The 20,439-nt window shown below is 35.8% G+C and overlaps 1 protein-coding gene across 1 annotated transcript; it reads right to left on the bottom strand.

Annotated features, from left to right (window-relative positions):
* Positions 1–11,032: 11,032 nt before the first annotated feature.
* LOC107950071 (uncharacterized) lies at positions 11,033–11,581 on the bottom strand. Its single transcript, XM_016884815.1, has one exon. The coding sequence runs from the start codon at positions 11,579–11,581 to the stop codon at positions 11,033–11,035; it is 549 nt and encodes a 182-aa protein (XP_016740304.1).
* Between the last annotated feature and the right edge of the window lie 8,858 nt (positions 11,582–20,439).

Here is a 20,439-nt window from a genome sequence, read left to right as displayed (position 1 = left end):
TACATGTGTGAATTTTGTAAGTTTTGTCTATTTTAGTAATCTGTATATATTGCAAACCAGCCAAACCATCTACCAACAATGATAAAGGCAAAGAAAAACTTGTTTACATCTTAACTCTATCAGTGAGTGGTTAAGAATTGCCATAAGTGTGCTAACTATTATGTTTTTCAATATGAATGCTCAAGGTTCGTAACTTGTGTGTGAATTGTTATGTTTTCCAAGAATTTCATTTTTGAAACTAAACTATTTTTTTTAAAAATTCTGATATTAGTTTTTCAAGATATGTTTCCAAGTTATGTTTTCAAGCTATGTTTTAAAAATATGTTTTATGCGTGCTCCTATGCGAGCCTATGTTTTAAAGCATGTTTTAAAAGTACAATTTTATAAGCTATGTTTTGAGAGCTCTTTATGCGAGCTCTATGTGATAAGTTTTTGTGCATGCTCCTTTGCGAGCCTTTATGTTGGATATATTGGTATACCAAAGGATTGTGAGTACTTACCAATAAGTTTTGTGATTTTGGGCATTGAGGCCCTAGGACATGTGGAGAGATAAGGGAATGTCAAGCTATGCTCCATTAAATGGGACATGTTGGCGTATAGGAGAGTGTTTAGCTTATGCTACACTTATGGGACATGTCAAGGACTCTTTGAGTCATTCTGAGGCGTTATAAGGAGATTCGCATATCCAACAATAAGATAAGACAAGTGAGAGAACAAAATTTATGTTTCTTAGCCATCTTGATAAGATAAGTATGTGAGCATGTCTCATGCTATATAAGATCCGTTTTTGAATAAGAATAAGCTAAGTTTTAAGTATGTTTTTCAACAATCATGTTTGAAACTGTTTTACAAACTTATATATTTTCTGACAAGCAGATCTACAAACTAGGTCTCGTATCAGACCCAACACATGATATCATTTTTTAGAATAAGTTTTCTTTCTATTTTAAACTCCGTATTTTAAGAATACTTTGATAATTCATGATTATTCACTGAGTTCGTAATGAACTCCCCTACTCATGTGGGAAAAAGGCGATGGGATTATTTATGTGGTCTTAGTTTATCTTTAATGGTGTTGTTACTATTAAGACAAATTTCTTAAGTTTACTTTATTTTTATTTACTATCAGTTTTTATTTTGCGAACTATGCACTAAGATATATGCTTGATAACCTATTTTCCCTTGAGATGAATAAAATTTGAAGTTCCATTATTTCTTTTCCTTTCATGTGTGCCACGTTGTATTACTTAAAATAGTTAAAGTATGCTTTACTTCCATATGCGAGTCAGTTTTATTATGGAATACTGTACATGCAACCCTTATATGCTTGTGACCTTAACATGCATGCAAACCTTAGTGGTGTTAAACTTTCTATCTATCGAACCCTATCAAATTGTGAGAACCTTTGCATCAGTAAAATGTTTTGTTGCAAAGCCCGTTTACATGTGAACCCAAGATGCTTTGTTTAAGTGCGAACTTAGGAGTTATGTTAACTACTATTATTTTGCGAACCTTACCTCTATTTGTTTGATAAGCTCGCATGTTTTACATTCTATGTGTAACATTATTCTATTGTTGTGTTATAACTTATCATTTTATATGTCACATATTCGTGGTGTGTTAGAGGTTAGGTTTGGAGTTAACAGAGAGTCACTTCGGTGGCTAATGTAGCCCGCCAGATATGGGTTAAACCTACTCAGTCGAATTTGGTTGTTACATTGGTTGGTATCAAAGCTAGCCAGGTTAGTTCTCTTAGTTGTGACAGGTGAGTTTGCAAGAATGGTGAAATGATATTTGGCGCAGTAAGTTCGCCAAGTTTGAAAATAAGTTTTGAAGTGCTATGTATGTGTTATTGTTTGATTTTGGGGTTGGACTAGGAACAACATCGCCTTAGTTTAGCTGTATCTTTTGCTAGATTACGCTTTGGATTATCCTTTTACTGTTAGCCATTCCAATAAGTAAGTTGTGTTTTGGCAAACTATATTCGCGTGTAAGTTTGTCAAGTGCGAACTAACTTCATGTATATGTTTTTTAAGTGTAAACTATGTTCGAAAGCATGTCTGTAAGTTGGATACCTGGTTAAGTGTGTCTAATGTCTTACCTAAGCCAGTGTCTCGTGTACGTTTAGGGTAAGCAAGAATGCCTCATCGTAGAGTGAATATGAATCTTGTGAGTGAAGCTACCAACTGCTCTGAAAATGACTGGACTTTGACTACGCATGAGCGACCTCACAAGGCAAACATCTTGAAAGATGGCATGGAGCCATTAGTGCAGGCTATGTGATAAATCTCGAAAAGAGTTATATTTTATGCCTTTATACTTGGTTAATTTCCTGTACTTAGGTAAGTTTAGTGCATTTTAGGATTTCTCATTAGTGTTTTTAGGAAATTGCATTAAAAGGTTTGGACTGTGCTTAAAGGTTATTACATGTTACTTCTAATTGTTTGCTGGAAGGACTTGTTTGCTAAGTGGTAGGTGCAAAATGAGGAGAAGAAGTAATGAAGTAAAGGTTTCTTATGGCAAAAGGTTGGACAGCTTGCCAACACGAATGTTGTGGCAATGCAAGGAAGTGACCCAGTCAACACTTAACTATTACCAGTTCTATTGTAAGTGTACCAGAAAAACAACCTAAAAAAGAGGAAAAATATCATAGGATCAAGGCACGATGGATCTATCCTAAACGAGGAGATATAAAACCTAAAAAGGAAAACTAAAAAGCGGGTAGATAGTTGAGGAGACAATTGAAAAGAAAAATCCTTGGACGAGAGTAGAGGAGCGATTGCTATCAAGGAAGAATCGTAAGGGGGAAGAAGAAGGCAGTTCCTCTTGGCCACCATTAGATTGCAACACCGAAGCTGTGGGGCTGGATAGGCGAAAGCCATCTTCCTTAAGTTCTTTTACTTTTTTACTTACTGTTTTGTGAATTAAATTGAAAAGAACGATGTTGAATGCTATTCTAAATTTGGATGATATTTGTTAGCCCATGAGTTAATCTCATAGGGTTGGGATTGCTTGATGAAACCTTTATTTCCTTTAATGGCTAAAGCCTAGATTAGTTTTAATTTACTTTTCATTCAATGGCATTTATGAATTGCATGCGTATAATCTCTAGACATAGATGAATGTGCAACATTTTTATGATATTAATCTAATACTGACAAGGTTAGGTTAGTTAGATCAAAATTGAATAACATGCGCAAGTATTTGACCGAATACTTGTAGCAATCTCTAGATATAAAGCAGCATTCCCTACAGGAAGAAAACATAACAGTGTTGGGTACCGTGCTAAAGGCCTATAGGCATATATCGCTTTAGGCAAGGTAACTTGAGGTCTTGCTCTTAAAAGAAGTAGACCATTTTAGATCTCTTCAGAGCAGTGAAATAAGATTCATTTTGCCAAGGCATTATTGGTTAATAAGGGTAGATTCTCGGTAATCCCAACCTTCCAAGTCAACATCGTAGATTCTCCAACCTTTGCCATAGAATCTCTATTTTTGAATCCCTAATTGTTTACTAGTTTGTTTTGCTTATTTTATACATCGTTATTCTCCTAATTGCCACTGCATTATTATTGTTTTTACCATAGCATTAATCACACTCCTTTATAATAACTTGATCAATTTATACCTAACCGATATCTGTGGAGATGATCTCACTTATCACTTTATTATTTGATCCGACGTGTACACTTACCAATTCGCGTAGCATATTCACACGTGACAAGCTTTTGGCACCATTGCTAAGGATCAACAATTTGGTGATTTTTGGTTTTGTTATTTTCTGTTCTAATTACATTAGTTTTATTTAGCATAGTTGTTTTTAATTTCTATAGGTTTGTTATCGGTGTATGAGTAAAGGCAGTCCTATTAACGAAGAGTATCTTTTTGACCTAAAGATCAAGAGAACTTTGCGAAGAAGGAGAAAAGAAGTGCGTAACATGGCCAGGGACGGGAATAAACCTGGTTTGAATGATCCATTTAATCCAAATGGTCAGGATGTTGATCTTCCTATTCATCGTATCATTGATGACAAAGATAAGCCAATTTGTGAACATGTTGTGCCAATTTTAGATGATCTGAATCCATGGATAGTTAGACCACACATTCAAGCTCAACATTTTGAATTGAAATCGGTGATGTTTTAGATGTTTCAAATAGTGGGACAGTTCAACGGGTAGCCTACTAAAGATCCAAGACTGCATTTAAGACTTTTTCTAGAAGTCTGTGACTCGTTTAGATAACAGGGTGTTCCTGAAGACGCCCTAAGACATAAATTGTTTTCATATTCCTTAAGAGACCGAGCAAGAACATGGTTGAATGCTTTACCGTCGGGATGGTGGCTGTCACGTGTGAATATGATATGCGAATTGTGCAAGTATACACGTCGAATCAGGTAATAAAGTGATAAGTGACATCATCTCCACAGGGATCAAATTAGGTATAAAAATGGTCAAGTTATGATAATGATTAATGTTATGGAAAAACCGAGTTAAGTACACTCTATTGTTACCTCCGGATCTCCACACCCTTTAGGGTTTCCACTTTTGGCTTTTTATAAGTTTTTCTTCCTAGGATAGCTCAAATAGCTCACGATATCCTCTTGAGAAGATTTTTCTGGTACAAGTAGAGTTGGGTTGAGACTGGTATGCGTTCAGTGTTGACTTAGTCATTTTCCTAAATTGCCATGGCATACAATGTGGCAAACTATCCAACCTTTTGTCCCGACAAGCCTTCACTCATTTATTTCTTTCTCCATATCCTGCATCTGCCAAACCACCAAACACAACCCATTACATACACAATAAAAAGTATCTAACATGTAAACACAGTCCAAACTCCTAATGCAAATGATAAAAATACTAATAAAATTTCCTAAAGTACCACTAAATGTACCCAAGTACAAGCAATTAGCTGGGTCTAAAGGCATGAAATATAACTCTTTTCAAGAGTTATCAGTGGCATAATGGAATGATCTTTGCCAGGGATTTTTGCTATGGTATAATCTACCAAATATGAATGCCAAGCTTAGAAATGACATCGCGTCTTTTTGGCATTTAGAGGATGAAATGTTGTATGAAGCTTGGGAAAGATTTAAAGAACTACTTCGGAAATGTTTGATGCATGGGTTTGAGCACTAGACATAGATGGAGATGTTTTATAATGGGTTGAATACATATACGAGAATGGTAGTTAATGCTTCTGCCAATGGAACCCTGTTACCTAAACTTAAGTCACTCTTGCTCTAAGCATACTTGTATAAACCATTTACATTTGTGTTTCTTATTTTGTTTGTATTTTTTCATATAATATTAGTATATTAGGGGATTTAGGATGTCACAAAATTCTTTCACTTGATAATCATAATGGAGCATGCATTGAATAACCTAGTACTCAATCATGTAACAATTTAAATAGAAATCACTCTTGAAGCTAAGGCTTTTGACTTATAAGATGGATGGAGCAAACAACTACCTTCTTAGCTACTCAGCCCGTTACTACAGCGGATTGCCCCTAATTTGTTTTCTTTCTATTAGACACTCTTACCTAAACTCACCTTTCTAGTCAACAACAGGATGGGGCAAACAAAGTGGTGTTGACTTACTTAGCAATTCTAAGCATTGGAGTGCCTACTGTCCTTTATTTTATAATGCCAAGGAAAAATTACTGAATTTTGGCTTCAAAAGTCCCTAAGTTAATTAGAAGATACTCACTACAACCTGAAAAACTGAGTATAGGACATCTCATTTTTAGAAATTAATTTTCAAGCAACCAATTTGAGGCTAAATTCACCTAAATTCACCTAAATTAATTTTCAAACAATACATAATAGTTACATTATCTTGGGAAAATAGATTCAACTAAACGAAAATGACTATAATAAAATGATCATACATACTAAATATAACATTCAACCTAAATGCACAACACACCCCCAAACTTAAGGGATGCATTATCCTCGATCCATGATCAGATATATAAGAGAACAACCAAAAGACAAATTTTTACAACAAATGCCATAACAAAAGAAATGAAATGCAAGATGCATGAAAGAAAGAAAGGAACTTAGTCCCTGTAGATACTTATTTCTGCTTGACGAGTGGATTTTCGGGCACTGACTTTGTATTGCCACTTCCTCTTTTTAGGGGTTATCTCTTCCCCTTCCTTATCAGTTTTCATGAATTCATCGATTAGACGATCAATGTCACGATCCTGTACAGATCGAGAGCTACGAAAGTATCATCTTTTTCTCTTTCTTCCTCATTCTGAGCATTTAGGGATGCCATCTTTTTGGGCTCTTCTACAGCAGTGTGAGTAGGTGCCATGACAGCAGGTTGGGTGGGTGCTTCAATAGCAGCAAATAGGATCAAGGTGGCTAGGAAGATAGGAAATTCTGGCACTAGCTTTGTAAAATCATTTTGCAAGGATTTCCTTAGAGCCAAATCCCTACTCCTCACATAAGCTCAATATTCAACTTGTTACTGTTGGGCATATGCCATCTCCTCAGCCAGGTGAAACTGTTGGGTTTCAAAAAGGGAAATCCCATGCTCTAACTGTTTCAAAGAGTGCACAATTTGCTATTCAAGAGAGCTACGAGAAACTGGAGTTGTTGTCATACGATTATGCACAACAGAGGAAGTGGTGGCATGACTCTATTGAGTTGCCCTGGTTAGTCCACCCTTGTTAGGGGTGATATCCTCCTTCGCATTGAGAGGGACTCGAGTGGTTTGACATAGAGCAGTAATAGGTTAGGGAAAGTTTAAACTAACTGCATTCTTCTCAGTACACCAATGTACTTCTTAAAAAGTGATCCTCCCAACATTAATCCTTCTCCATTTTATATTGGAGTGCAGCAAAAGCATTCTTTCTTTCGAAATAGGTGTATTGTGCATAGACAGCATAAGTTGGCTCCTCAAAAAATGATACCAAATTTTCCTAATATGCTTCAATAAAGCCCTCTTAAAAGTGTAACACTCACGACTGCAAATAGTCCCTTTAATACATAAATCCTCTAATACCTGGTTTAAACCTTCAGCGGTAATACTTTCAACAAACGGCGTGTGTTCGTCTTGGATACCTGTAAGACCAAACTATGCATTAATATGGTCTTCATCAAAAGGAACAAAAGTACCTCTTACATAGATAAAAGGGGAATTTGGAGAGTTGACATGGGCATAAAATTCTCGAACAATTTTTCCTAAAACGTCCTCGGGGTGCAAACAAAAAATATTCCACCCATGTTTTTCTACTATGGAGGACATAGATTCATCATATCCCATATATGGTTTATCTTTAAACAATAACCTTTACTCAAAACAAAAAGGGCTCTTCGTGATTTTACTATTGTATCTCATGGTTGTGGCACTGTTAAAGAACGTCTTTGACTTAGTAGCACCAGCCCTTGATGATTTAATAGTTTTGGAGGCAATTTTGATGTGAGCTATTGGAGAAAACTAGAAGAAATCTTAGAGAATGTAGTGGAAGAAAAAAAGGAGATTGAAGAGAAAAAGTAATAAAAATAAAAACTTTAAGCGAAACTTTATGAGACGTGAGCAGTTGAGAGAAAAATAAGGGAGATAGTGATAACAATTTAGCAAAAGTGAAACGTGCTAGAGAAGTTGCGTGACATGGAGGAAGAAAGAAGAAAATTAAAAGGATTCTAGGGGGAAAATGTGAAGTTCCCTAATCCATAAACACAAAGTTTAACTACTCTTCCATAGGCTTGCCAAGTAACAAAAATTGGCCCAGCTAACAAAAGAACAAATCTCTCCCTTTGGACTTATCTTCCTGGTCAACCTCACGTTACCCATTTCCCTATTTGTTGCAATGCTACGAAAAAATTCACTTACTATCGCAACTGCTCAGTTTACATTCTTTATTCTATCTCTAGAAAAAGAAACTATTCAAAAATAAAAACAGAAATGGAAACAGTATTAAATAAGTATTAAAAAAAGTAATGCAATTAAAGAAAAAATAGATAAAAGAAATTGTTAGATCAAACATCTCGAAGATCAATGGAGTGCTTGTCTCAATCCACATAGGCACCCCAGTAGTGTTTTAAGTGTTGCCCATTAACTTTAAATGTGACCGCCATTTTCAAATCTTTGATATTATTAGCTCCATGAGGATACACTTGGGCTACTTCAAAAGGACCTGACCAGCGAGAATTTAATTTACTAGGAAAAAATTTGAGCCTAGAGTTAAATAACAAAACCTATTGTCCCGGTTCAAATTGCCGTGGCATGATTCTTTTATCATTCCAACGCTTGGTCTTTTCCTTGTACAGCTTAGCATTCTCATATGCTTATGCTCGGAACTTCAATTCATTCAATTCTAACAACCTTTTATGGCCAGTAGTAACCCAATCCATGTGTAGCTTCTTAATAGCCCAAAATGTTTTGTGCTCAAGTTCAACAAGAAGGTGACATAGCTTGCCATAGACAAGCTTAAATGGTGACATCCCTAATGGAGTTTTGTACATAGTACGATACACCCACAAAGTTTCATCCAATTTAGTAGACTAGTCCTTACGAGTAGGATTCACCACTTTTTCTAAAAAAATTAATTTCTTTGTTCAAAATTTTAGCTTGTCCATTTGTTTGGGGTGATATGTTGTGACAATCTTATGTTTCACCCTATATCATTACAAAGCATTAACTACCAACTTACAGTCAAAATGAAACCCCTCATCTCTAATAATGGCTTTAGGTGTACCAGATCTTATAAAAAAGTTGTTGTGTAAAAACTTCATTACTGACCTTGCATCTTTAGTAAAAAGGGAAAAAACCTTAACTCACTTAAAGACAAAGTCCACTGCTAATAGTATGTACACCTTGCCCATTGACGGTGGAAATGGACCTATAAAGTCTATTCCCCATACATCAAACAACTCAATCTCCAATATACTTTGCAATGGCATTTCGTGCCTCCTAGATAGATATCCTATTCTTTAGCAATGGTTGCATGCATGAGCATCCTTGAACAGACTTAGAAAATAAAATCCCGACTAAAGTACTTTGGCAGCATTCTTTATCCCTCCAAAATGTCCTTCGTACAGAGCTGAATGAAAATGCTGTAGAATGTTATGTATTTCATCATCAAGAACGCATTTCCTAATTATTTGATTAGCACAATGTTTAAACAAGAAAGGTTCATCCCTATAATAGTGCTTGGCATCATGAAGAAATTTTCGTCTTCTTTGAATATTGAGATCGGGTGGCAACAAACCACTCACTAAATAGTTCACTATGTCGGCATACCAAGGTAATGTAGTGGCAACTAACAACTATTCGTCTGGAAATTCTTCTTTAATGAGTATATCATGATCACCTTCACTTCCAGATTCTAACCTCGAAGTGATCAGCCACTTGATTCTCAGTCCCTTTCCAATCTCTAATTTCCAAGTCAAAACCTAATCAACCTCGGCTTAGCATCTTTCTTGCTCATTAGATAATTAATAGCAGAGTGATCTTTGTAAACTACGACCTTTATACCAACTAGATAAGAGCGAAATTTATCAAACGTGAACACCACAACCAATAACTCTTTTTTTGTGGTGGTGTAGTTAAGATGCGCTTCCGATAAAGTTCTACAAGCATAGTATATTGCCTGCAGTATTTTTTCTTTTCTTTGCCCCAACATGGCTCCCACAGTATCCAATCTGAAGCTACTATAATTGGTGTTGCTATAAGTTTTTCTTTAACTTTTCAAAGGCTACCAAACATTGTTCATCGAAATTGAAAGGTCTGTTTTGCTCCTACAAAGTGTACAAGGGTTTAGATATCTTTGAAAAATCCTTAATTAATCTTCTATAAAAACCTGCAAGACCTAAAAAGCTTCTAATACCCTTGACACCAGTGGGAGGTGGCAATTTTGCTATCACTTCAATTTTTTCTCAGTCCACTTCAATTTCTCTATGTGATATCCTATGCCCAAGGACAATTCCTTCACTAACCATGAAGTGCATTTCTCCCAATCTAAAACAAGATTCATTCTTCACAATGGCATAAAACCAATTCAAGATTTTTCAAACAATCTTCAAAATCATTCCTGAACACAGAAAAATCATCTATGAAGACTTCAAAAAAAATTTCCACCATGTTAGAGAATATGACTATCATACAACATTGAAAAGTTTTTGAGGCATTACATAACCCGAACGGCATCCTTCTGAATGCAAAGTACCATATGGACATGTGAAAGTTGTCTTCTTTTGGTCATTGGGGGCTATGGCAATCTGAATAAATCCTGAATAACCATCCAAAAAATAGTAGAAATTTTTCCCAGCTAATCTATCCAACATCTGATCAATGAATGGTAGGGGAAAATGGTCCTTCCTAGTTTCCTTATTAAGCTTGCGGTAATCTATACATACTCTCCATCTCGTGACAATGTGAGTTTGTATAAGCTCATTGTTGTCAATACTTATCACTGTGACACCTGCTTTCTTGGGTACACATTACACAGGATTCACCCATGACTTGTCTAAAATCAAGTAAATGATGCCAGCGTCAAGCCACTTAATATTTTTTTCTTGAAAACTTCTTTAATGATCAGATTTAGTCTCCTTTGTTGTTTAATAGAATTGCTAGGGCAATCCTCCAAAAAAATCTTATGCATGCAGAATGCAAGGCTAATTCTCTTTATATCAGCCAGGGTCCATCCCAATGCTTTCTTAAATCACTGAAAAACTTCTAACAAACTTCCCTCTTGCTCAAGTGTCAGCTTCACAGAAATTACTACAAGTAAAGTACTATTTTGGCCCAAATATGCATACTTCAAATGCTTCAGCAAAGGTTTTAACTCCAATGTTAGAGGTTACTCTATAGAAGATTTAGGGGGATTGAAAGGTCGATTTGATCAAGGTTTCAAACCTCTTCCCTGGTCTATCTAGTATCTGCTTGGCTTCCATAAACACCGAATTCCTCAAAACTTACTGTCTCACTCTGTTCAAGTGAGTCTTCATCACTATCAGAATTGTTGTGGCAATATTTGGCGAATTCCTCCACTACTATTTCTATCAATCCAATGGCATGTCATTCATCATTAACATCATCGCATTTCAAAGAATTAAACACATTGAAGGTAACCTGCTGATCATTTACCCTTATGGTCAACTCGCCTTTCTGTACATCAATAAAAATCCTGCCAGTAGCAAGAAAAGGTCTTCCAAGAATAACTGACACATCTTGGTCAGCTTCACATTCTAAAATAAGGAAATCCACAGGAAAGATAAATTTCTCTACTCTTACTAGTACATCTTCAATTTTACCTTCCGGATGGGCGTAGGATTGGTTAGCCAGTTGCAACCTAACCGTAGTGGGTTTTGATTTTCCAATTTCTAGCTTCCTAAAAATTGACATAGTCATTAGATATATACTTGCTCCTAGATCACTTAATGCCTTACCAACATAATGATTTCCAATTGAACATGGGATAGTGAAACTCCATGGGTCTTTCAACTTCGGAGGTAATTTATTCGTCAACATTGCTGTACACCCTTCATTGAGAGTGACAGTCTCAAATTCTCCTAATCTACACTTCTTCAACAATATATCCTTCATAAATTTTACATAATTTGGCATTTGCTACAAAGCTTCTACTAGCGATATATTTATATAAATTTCCTTCAAAACCTCCAAAAATATTTTGAAATAAATATCATGCTTGGAATTATGAAATCGCTGAGGAAAAGGTAAAGGTGGTCATCCTCCAGGTTACTAATATTGTTTTTTCATGGCAGTCTTATTGGCAACATGTTCTGATTCTACCACAATGTTTGGTTACTTAGCTTTTTTAGGTTAAGTATGTTTTTCTGACAACTCTGAGATCTTTACCTAGTTGTTATTTGAGTTACCCTCTTCTGCCGTCGCGTCTTAAGTAACATCATTAAACTGAGTTCCGCTTCTAAGAGTGCTGGCCTTGCATTACCTTCCCTTGTGATCTCAAATTCTCAGTATCACTTGGCAACACTCCTCATGGTCTCGAATTTAAAGTATTCGCTATTTGCCCCACTTGATTCTCAAGAGCTCGGAGTGACGCAACCTGAATCTGAATTATAGCATCATTCTTGGCCATATATTCCTTCAGCCAGGCTTCAATAGATGATGATGATGATGATGAAATAGATGCCTAACCTTGTTGGAAATTTTCCCTCGGCATAGGTTGAGTATAACCAGGTGGTGCATTGATGGCATTCTATCTTATCGTATTATTAAAATTCCCTGCACCTTGATTATTCCAACTAAAGTTCAAATGTTGCTTCCATCCAGGATTATACATGTTGGAATAAAGATTATTGTTCTGGTTGAAATTACCCATGTAGCACACGAATGCTGGATTTGATGGGCTTTCATCAAAAACATGATCTTCACCACAATAAACACACGATAGTTTGGCTCATTTTATCCCCTAGATTGCAGTAGGTCTTGTCATTATTTTAATCATATTAGCCAAAGAAGATAAATGGGCTATCAATGAAGTGATCAAGTTCAGCTCTATAGTACCAACAGCTCTCTTGCCTGTCCCAACTCCTGTGGTAGGATATTGATAATCATTGTTGGCAACTTTTTCCAAAATCTCATATGCTTTCATTATAAGATCCAAAAAAGTACCATTGATAGAAGCATCAACTACCATCTTCGTATGTGCATTCAACCCATTATAAAATATCTCCATCTAAGTCCAATGTTTTAATCCATGCATCAGACATTTTTGAATTAAGTCTTTAAATTGTGCCCAAGCTTCTTATAGTGTTTCATCCTCCAATTTCCAAAAAGATGTGGTGTCATTTCTAAGCTTGGCATTCATATTTGGGGAATTATACTGTAGCAAACACCTCTGACAAAGATCATTCCATGATGCCACTGTGCCCGACAACAAAGCATTCAACCATGCTCTCGCATGATATTTTAAAGAATATGGAAATAGTTTAAGTCACAGAGCGTCTTCAGGAACACCCTGCTATCTAAACGAGCCACAAACCTTTAGAAAAAGTCGTAAATGTAGTATTGGATCTTCAGTGGGCACTCCACCAAACTGTCCTTCTATTTGTAGCATCTAAAACATTACCAATTTCAACCTGAATTGCTGAGCTTGAATTTGTGATCTTACTATCCCTGGATTCGGATCATCCAAAATTGGCACAATATGCTCTTAGATTGGTCTATCTCAGTTATCTATCACCCTACGAACATGAGGATTGCACCCTGACCATTCAAATTATTATCCAGACTAAGTATCACTCTACGAACAAGACGATTAGCATCTTGACCATTCAGATTATCATTGAGGCCAAGATCATTCTCGTTCCTAGCAATTTTTCGCAGTTCTTTCCACCTTCTTCGTAAAGTTCTTTTGATCTCTAGGTCAAAAGGATATTCTTTGTTAGCAGGAATGCACTAATGGCAAACTTGTAGAAATTAAATAAAACTAAGTTAAATAAAACTAACAAAATTAAGTAAAATAACCAAACCAAATTACACCAAATTGTCGATCCCTGGCAACGGCACCAAAAACTTGTCGCGTACGAATATGATATGCAAATTGTGCAATTATATACGTCGAATCAAGTAATAAAGGGATAAGTGAGATCGTCTCCACAATGATCAGATTAGGTATAAAAATGGTCAAGTTATGATAATGATTAATGTTATGGAAAAATCGAGTTAAGTACGCAGTGGTAAATTAAAATAATAGGATAAGTGCAAAGCATATACTAACTAATATTGGAAAAGGTTAAGGCAAAGCAAGAGTAAAAATGAAATGGAAATTACGAGAATAATTACTTGAATAAAATGCAAGTGAATAAATAAATAACTAAGAATGCTATGGCAAAGATACTACGGCAAAGGATAGAAGGTCTACGATGTTGATTGGAAAGTTAGGATTACTAAGAATCTGCCCTTACTTTCAATAATGCCTCAGCAAAATCGTACTTAACCTATTGCTTAGAAGAGACATAAAGTGACATGCTTCTTTCAAGAGCAAGATCTCAAGCTACTCGGCCTGTATCTATATGCCTTAGCATGACACCCTACACTATTTTGTCTTTATTCTATACAAATGCTACTCTATGTCCAAAGTCTGCTGTAGCTATTCGGTCGAATACCCACTTGTATCATTCAATTTCAGTCCAAGTAATCCAACCTTTTCAGAATTAGATTAAGTTTACGAGCATACTGTACACTAATCTATGTCTAGAAAATGGATGCATACAGTTAGAAGATAAAAGCAATTGAATGAAACAGTAGATTAAACCAAATATATGCTTCGACCATTAAAGAAAATACAATTTTAATCATGTAATCTCAACCCTATGAGATTTAATTCATAGGTTGGTGATTAAAATTCAAGTTCAGAATAACATCCAACATCATTTCGATTAATTCAATTCAAGGGAGAATAGATTGAGAAAGAATGGAAGAACTTAGGAAGATAGTTTTCACCAAACCAATCCAGAATCTAGTACCATAGTGTCCTGTGGTGGCTAAGAAGGACTGCCTCCAGCTTACTCTTTCCAACTCTACTCAGTCGCTACCCTCTATTGTTGCCTTCGGATCTTCACACCCTTTAGGGTTTCCACTTTTAGCTTTTTATAAGCTTTTCTTCCTAAGATAACTCCAACTGCCCATGATATCCTCTCATATTTTTTAGGTAGATTTTTCTAGTACAAGTAGAGTTGGGCTAAGATTGGTATACGTTGAGGTTTGACTTAGTCATTTTCCTAAATTGCCATGGCATACAATGTGGCAAACTGTCCAACCTTTTGCCCCGACAAATCTTCACTCCTTTATTTCTTTCTCCACATCCTGCATGTGCCAAACCACCAAACACAACCCCTTCCACACGTAATTAAAAGTACGTAACGTGTAAACACAGTCCAAACTCCTAATGCAAATGATAAAAATACTAATAAAATGTCCTAAAGTACCACTAAATGTACCCAAGTACAAGCAATTAGCTGGGTCTAAAGGCATGAAATATAACTATTTTCAAGAGTTATCTGTGTCATCGTGGAATGATCTTTGACAGGGATTTTTGCTATGGCATAATCTACCAAACATGAATGCCAAGCTTAGAAATGACATCATATTTTTTTGGCATTCAGAGGATGAAAATGTTGTATGAAGCTTGGGAAAGATTTAAAGAACTACTTTGAAAATGTTGGACGCATGGGTTTGAGCACTAGAAACAAATGAAGATCTTTTATAATGGGTTGAATACATATACGAGAATGGTAGTTGATGCTTCTTCCAATGGAACGTTGTTAGATGAATCTTATAATGAAGGTTATGAGATTTCAAAACAGATTTCTAACAATAATTATCAATATCCTACCATGCGAGTTGGTACTAGCAGGAGAGTTGCTGGTGCCATGAAACTTGATGCAATCACTTCATTGACTGCCCATGTATCATCTTTAACTAATGGGATCAAAAAAATGAAGAGACCAACTACAGTTTAAGAGATGAAATCAGTCGAGCCAGCGTGTGTTTATTAAGGTGAAGATCATGAGTTTGACGAATGCCCATCAAATCCAACATTCGTGTGCTATATGGGTAATTTCAACCAAAAAAATAACCCCTATTTCAACATGTATAATCCAGGGTGGAAGCAATATCCAAACTTTAGTTGGAATATTAAGGTGAGGGGAATTTTAACAATGCGGCAAGATAAAATGCCATCAATGCACCGCGTAGTTATACTCAACCTATGCCAAGGAAAAATGCCTAATAAGGTCAAACATCAGCTTCATCATCATCATCATCTATTGAAAGAATATATGACCATGAATGATGTCGTAATTCAGAGTCAAGCTACATCCCTTCGAGTTTTTGAGAATCAAGTAGGGCAAATAGCAAATGCTTTGAGTTCGAGACCACAAGGAGCTCTACCAGTGATACTGAGAATTCGAGATCATAAAGGAAGGAGCATTGTAAGGAAATTACTCTCAGAAGTGGGACTCACCTAAATTAAATCGCTAAAGATGCCATGGATGAAGAGGGCAAATCAGATTGCAACAATGGAAAGATTTCAAAAATGTCTGAAAATCACACTGCATCTTGAAAGGTTAAACAAAATAATGTTACAACAGAATCAGATCATGTTGCCAGTAAAAATGCCACAGCAAAATAATATCAGCAACCTAAAGGACAGCCACCTCCACTGTTTCCTCAATGATTTCACAATTATAAACAAGAGGCTCAATTCAAAAGATATCTGGATGTCCTTAAACAACTACACATCAACATACCACTAGTAGAAGCTTTGGAGTAGATGCCAATTATGTGAAGTTTATTAAAGACATAATATCAAAGAAGCACAGATTGAGAGAATTTGAAACTATTGCTCTCACTAAAGGGTGCACAGTAATGTTGATGAATAAATTACCTCTAAAGTTAAAGGACCCAGGGAGTTTCACTATCCTATGTTCAATTGGAAATTATTATGTTGGAAAGGCATTATGTGATTTAAGAGCAAGTATAAATCTAATGCCTATGTCTATTTTTAGGAAGCTAGGACTTGGGAAAGCAAGAGCTACTATGGTCACATTATAATTGGTTGATCGATCCTACGTGCATCCGGAAGGAAAATTGAGGATGTACTGGTAAGAGTAGATAAGTTTATTTTTCTGACAAATTTCCTTATTTTAGAATGTGAAGTTGACAAAGATGTCCCAATTATTCTTGGAAGACCTTTTCTTTTACAGGCAAGACTTTAATTGATGTGCAGAAAGGTGAATTGGCCATGAGGGTAAATGAACAGCAGATTACATTCAATGTATTCGATTCCTTGAAATGTGCTAATGAGAATAAAGAATGTCGTGCAATTGACCTGATAGGGGTAGCAGTGGAGGAAGAGTTTACAAGATTTGCCACTGCAATTCTGATAGTGATAAAAACTCACTAGAGCAAAGTGACGCAATAATTTTTGAGAATCTTGGTGAACTTGCGGAAGCCAAGCAGCTTGTGGATAAACCAAGGAAAAAGTTTGAATCCTTGGATTTATCATATCACTCTTTCAAGCCTCCTAAACCTTCTAAAGTGAAACCTCCCATACTAGAGTTGAAGCCTTTGCCTCAGTATTTAAAATATGCTTATTTGGGAGAAAAAACACTTTTCCAGTAGTTATTTCTACTGAGTTGACACCCATCAAGAGGTAAGGTTATTGGAAGTACTCTGACGATCTAAAAAGGCATTGGGATAGACAATTGCCAACATCAAGGGAATCAATCCTGCTATCTATATGCATTTTACTAGAGGATTGCCATAGCAATTCCATTGAACAGTAGAGGAGGTTGAATCCAATCATGAAGGATGTTGTTAAAAAAGAGATTATCAAGTGGTTAGATATTGGTATTATCTACTTGATTTTCGACAGCTTGTGGGTGAGCCCTGTATAATGTGTACCTAAGAAAGGAGGTGTCATAGTGACCAGCAATGATAACAACAAGCTTATTCCAACTCGCACTGTCATGGGATGGAGAGTATGCATGGATTACCACAAACTCAATAAGGCAACTCAGAAGGACCATTTTCCCTTACCATTTACTAACCAAATGTTAGATAGATTAGCTGGGAAAGCTTTCTACTATTTCTTGGATAGTTATTCAGGATATAATCAAAATGCCATAACTCCAAATGACTAAGAGAAGACAACTTTCACATGTCCATATGGTACTTTTTCATTTAGATGAATGCCATTCAGGTTGTGTAAAGCCCTGACAACCTTTCAGTGTTGTATGATGACCATATTCTCAGATATGGTGGAAAAATTTCTTGAAGCCTTCATGGACATTTTTCTATCTTTGGCAATGATTTTGAGGACTGTTTGACAAATCTAGAATTGGTTTTGTGCCGTTATGAAGAAACAATTTCTGTTTTAAATTAGGAGAAATGTAACTTCATGGTTTATGAAGGTATTATGCTAGTTCATAAGATATCGCATCAAGGGATTGAAGTTGACAAAGAAAAAATTGAGGTGATAGACAAATTGTCGCATCCGACCATTGTCAAGGGTATTAGGAGTTTTCTAGGTCATACGGGATTTTATAGAAAATTCATTGAGGATTTTTCGAAGATATCTAAACCCTTGTGTGCCTTGCTAGAACAAAATAGACCTTTCAATTTTGATGAACCTTGTTTGATCATTCTCGAGGAGCTAAAAACACGATTCGTAACAGCACCAATTGTAATCGATCCAGAATGGTCATGGCCTTTTGAACTCATGTGTGACGCCAGCGATTATGTTGTGGGAGCAGTGTTGGGACAAAGGAAAGACAAGGTATTTCATGTAATTTCTTATGTGGGCAGGACCCTGATGGATGCGCAGCTTAACTACACCACTACTAAAAAAGAGTTATTGGCTATGGTTTTTGCATTCGATAAATTTCGATCTTATTTAGTTGGTACCAAAGTCACGATCTACATAGATCACTCTACTATTAAATATTTGGTGACCAAGAAAGATGCCAAGCTAAGATTTATTCGATGGATACTTTTGCTGCAAAAGCTTAATTTAGAAATTTGAGATAGAAAGAGGATTGGAAATAAAGTGGTTGATCACCTATCGAGGTTATAAGCTAGGAATGAAATGGCAGTGTTCAACTTATTAAGAAAGATTTCCCAAATGAGCAACTGTTGGTTGCCACGGCATTAGCTTGGTACGCCGATATAGTGAACTTCTTAATAACTGGGTTGTTGCCACCTGATCCCAACAACTAAAGAAAACGAAAGTTTGTTCATGATGCCAATCATTATTATTGGGATGAACCCTTATTGTTCAAGCAATATGCTAATAAGATAATTAGGAAGTGTCTCCCTGATGACGAAGTACATAGCGTCTTGCAATATTGTCACTCAGCGCCTTACGGAGAACACTTTGGAGGAATGAGAATTGCTACCGAGATACTCCAATCTGGTGTAGTGAGAAATCCTACAATTTCTGCCTTTTTTTCATAATTTATGTTACTCAAATTTGTTTTAATGTTGATGAATGATTTTAATTAGTGTTAACTTTTCCACCCATGAACTAAATCTTTTTTGGGTTGGAGTTATTTGGGTGAATGTTTTATAATCTTTAATGCTCATGATTTGAGATTGCTTATATCACTATTTCAATCAATTTATGCTTATTTTAAAATACATACATGCAAGCTCTAGACATAGTTGATTATGTGTTGTGTTCTTAGATGTATTTTTAATTTTGAAAAGGTTAAATATACTAGATCTTAAATCGTTTGATGCAAGCGAATACTCAACAGAATATTCGTAGCACTCAAGACATAGATGTTGCAAGTTGTGCAGAGAAGAACATTCATTGCAGTTATTAATCCAGAGTTCTATAGGCATACAGTAACTTAGATTTTTTGCTTAAGATCTAGCTATCGAAAGAGGCAGGTTACAATATTGACTCTCTGAGCAGTTGATTAGACAATATTTTGCCATGACATTATTTGGTTATGAGCATTTCACTTGAATAATTCCAGCCCTATTCATTCAATAACAAAATTACTCTTGCTTTTCTCTGTAATTTGTCACTACATTTTATTTGCCATATCAATTATTTGTTTTTAGCATTTGATTTCATTAATTCATTATACTAACATTCTATTCAACTCGAGAGTATTTCTTGCTATTTAGTATAGTTAATAGGATTATAATAACTTACTCAATTTCTTGCCAATTTCTGAGCCCTGTGGAGACGATACTTACTTATCACTTTATTACTTGAATGACGTGTACACTTGCACAATTGCATTAGTTATTTACACGCAACAAGTTTTTGGTGCCGTTGCCAGGGATTGGCAACATTGGTGAAAAGTTGATTTGTTATTATTCTTGTTATTTTTGTTAATTAGTATTTTATTTGATTTTTCAGGTTTGTATTAGTGCATGAGAAGAAGTATTCAAAAGGATACAAAATACTGTTTTGATCCTGAAATTAAAAGGACATTAAGGCGAAGAAGAAGAATGCTAAAAGAAATGGAGAGGATTATAAATGATTCAATCAGAGAAGATCATGTACTCCAGAATGATAGGAATGCTGATATTCCTTGAATCATAGATGACAAAGATAGACCCATTAGAGAACATGTAGTGCCTATTTTGGGTGATCTAAGTCCAGGAATTGTTAGGCCACATATTCAAGCTCAACACTTTAAATTAAAACCAGTAATGTTTCAGATGCTACAGACGGTAGGGCAATTTAGGGGTTTATCGACTGAGGATCCTAGATTGCACTTGCGACTTTTTCTTAAAGTCTGTGAATCATTTGGCAGTAGGGTGTTCCTGAAGATGCCCTTAGATTAAAATTATTCCCTTATTCATTGCGAGATTGTGCCAGATCATGGTTCAATGCATTATCATTAGGTACGGTGGCATCTTGGAATGAACTGTGTCAGAGATTTTTGCTTAGGTACAATCCTCCCAACATGAATGCC

The sequence above is a fragment of the Gossypium hirsutum genome, chromosome D03 (genome assembly GCF_007990345.1).
Source record: "Gossypium hirsutum isolate 1008001.06 chromosome D03, Gossypium_hirsutum_v2.1, whole genome shotgun sequence".
Taxonomy (NCBI): domain Eukaryota; kingdom Viridiplantae; phylum Streptophyta; class Magnoliopsida; order Malvales; family Malvaceae; genus Gossypium; species Gossypium hirsutum.
The sequence above is the reverse complement of the archived record's forward strand: the minus strand, read 5'-3'. Positions and strand labels throughout refer to the sequence as shown.

Excerpts from the sequence above, each read along its gene's own strand:
- LOC107950071 (XM_016884815.1), bottom strand. The coding sequence starts at position 11,581 with ATGCCAAATTATGTAAAATTTATGAAGGATATATTGTTGAAGAAGTGT.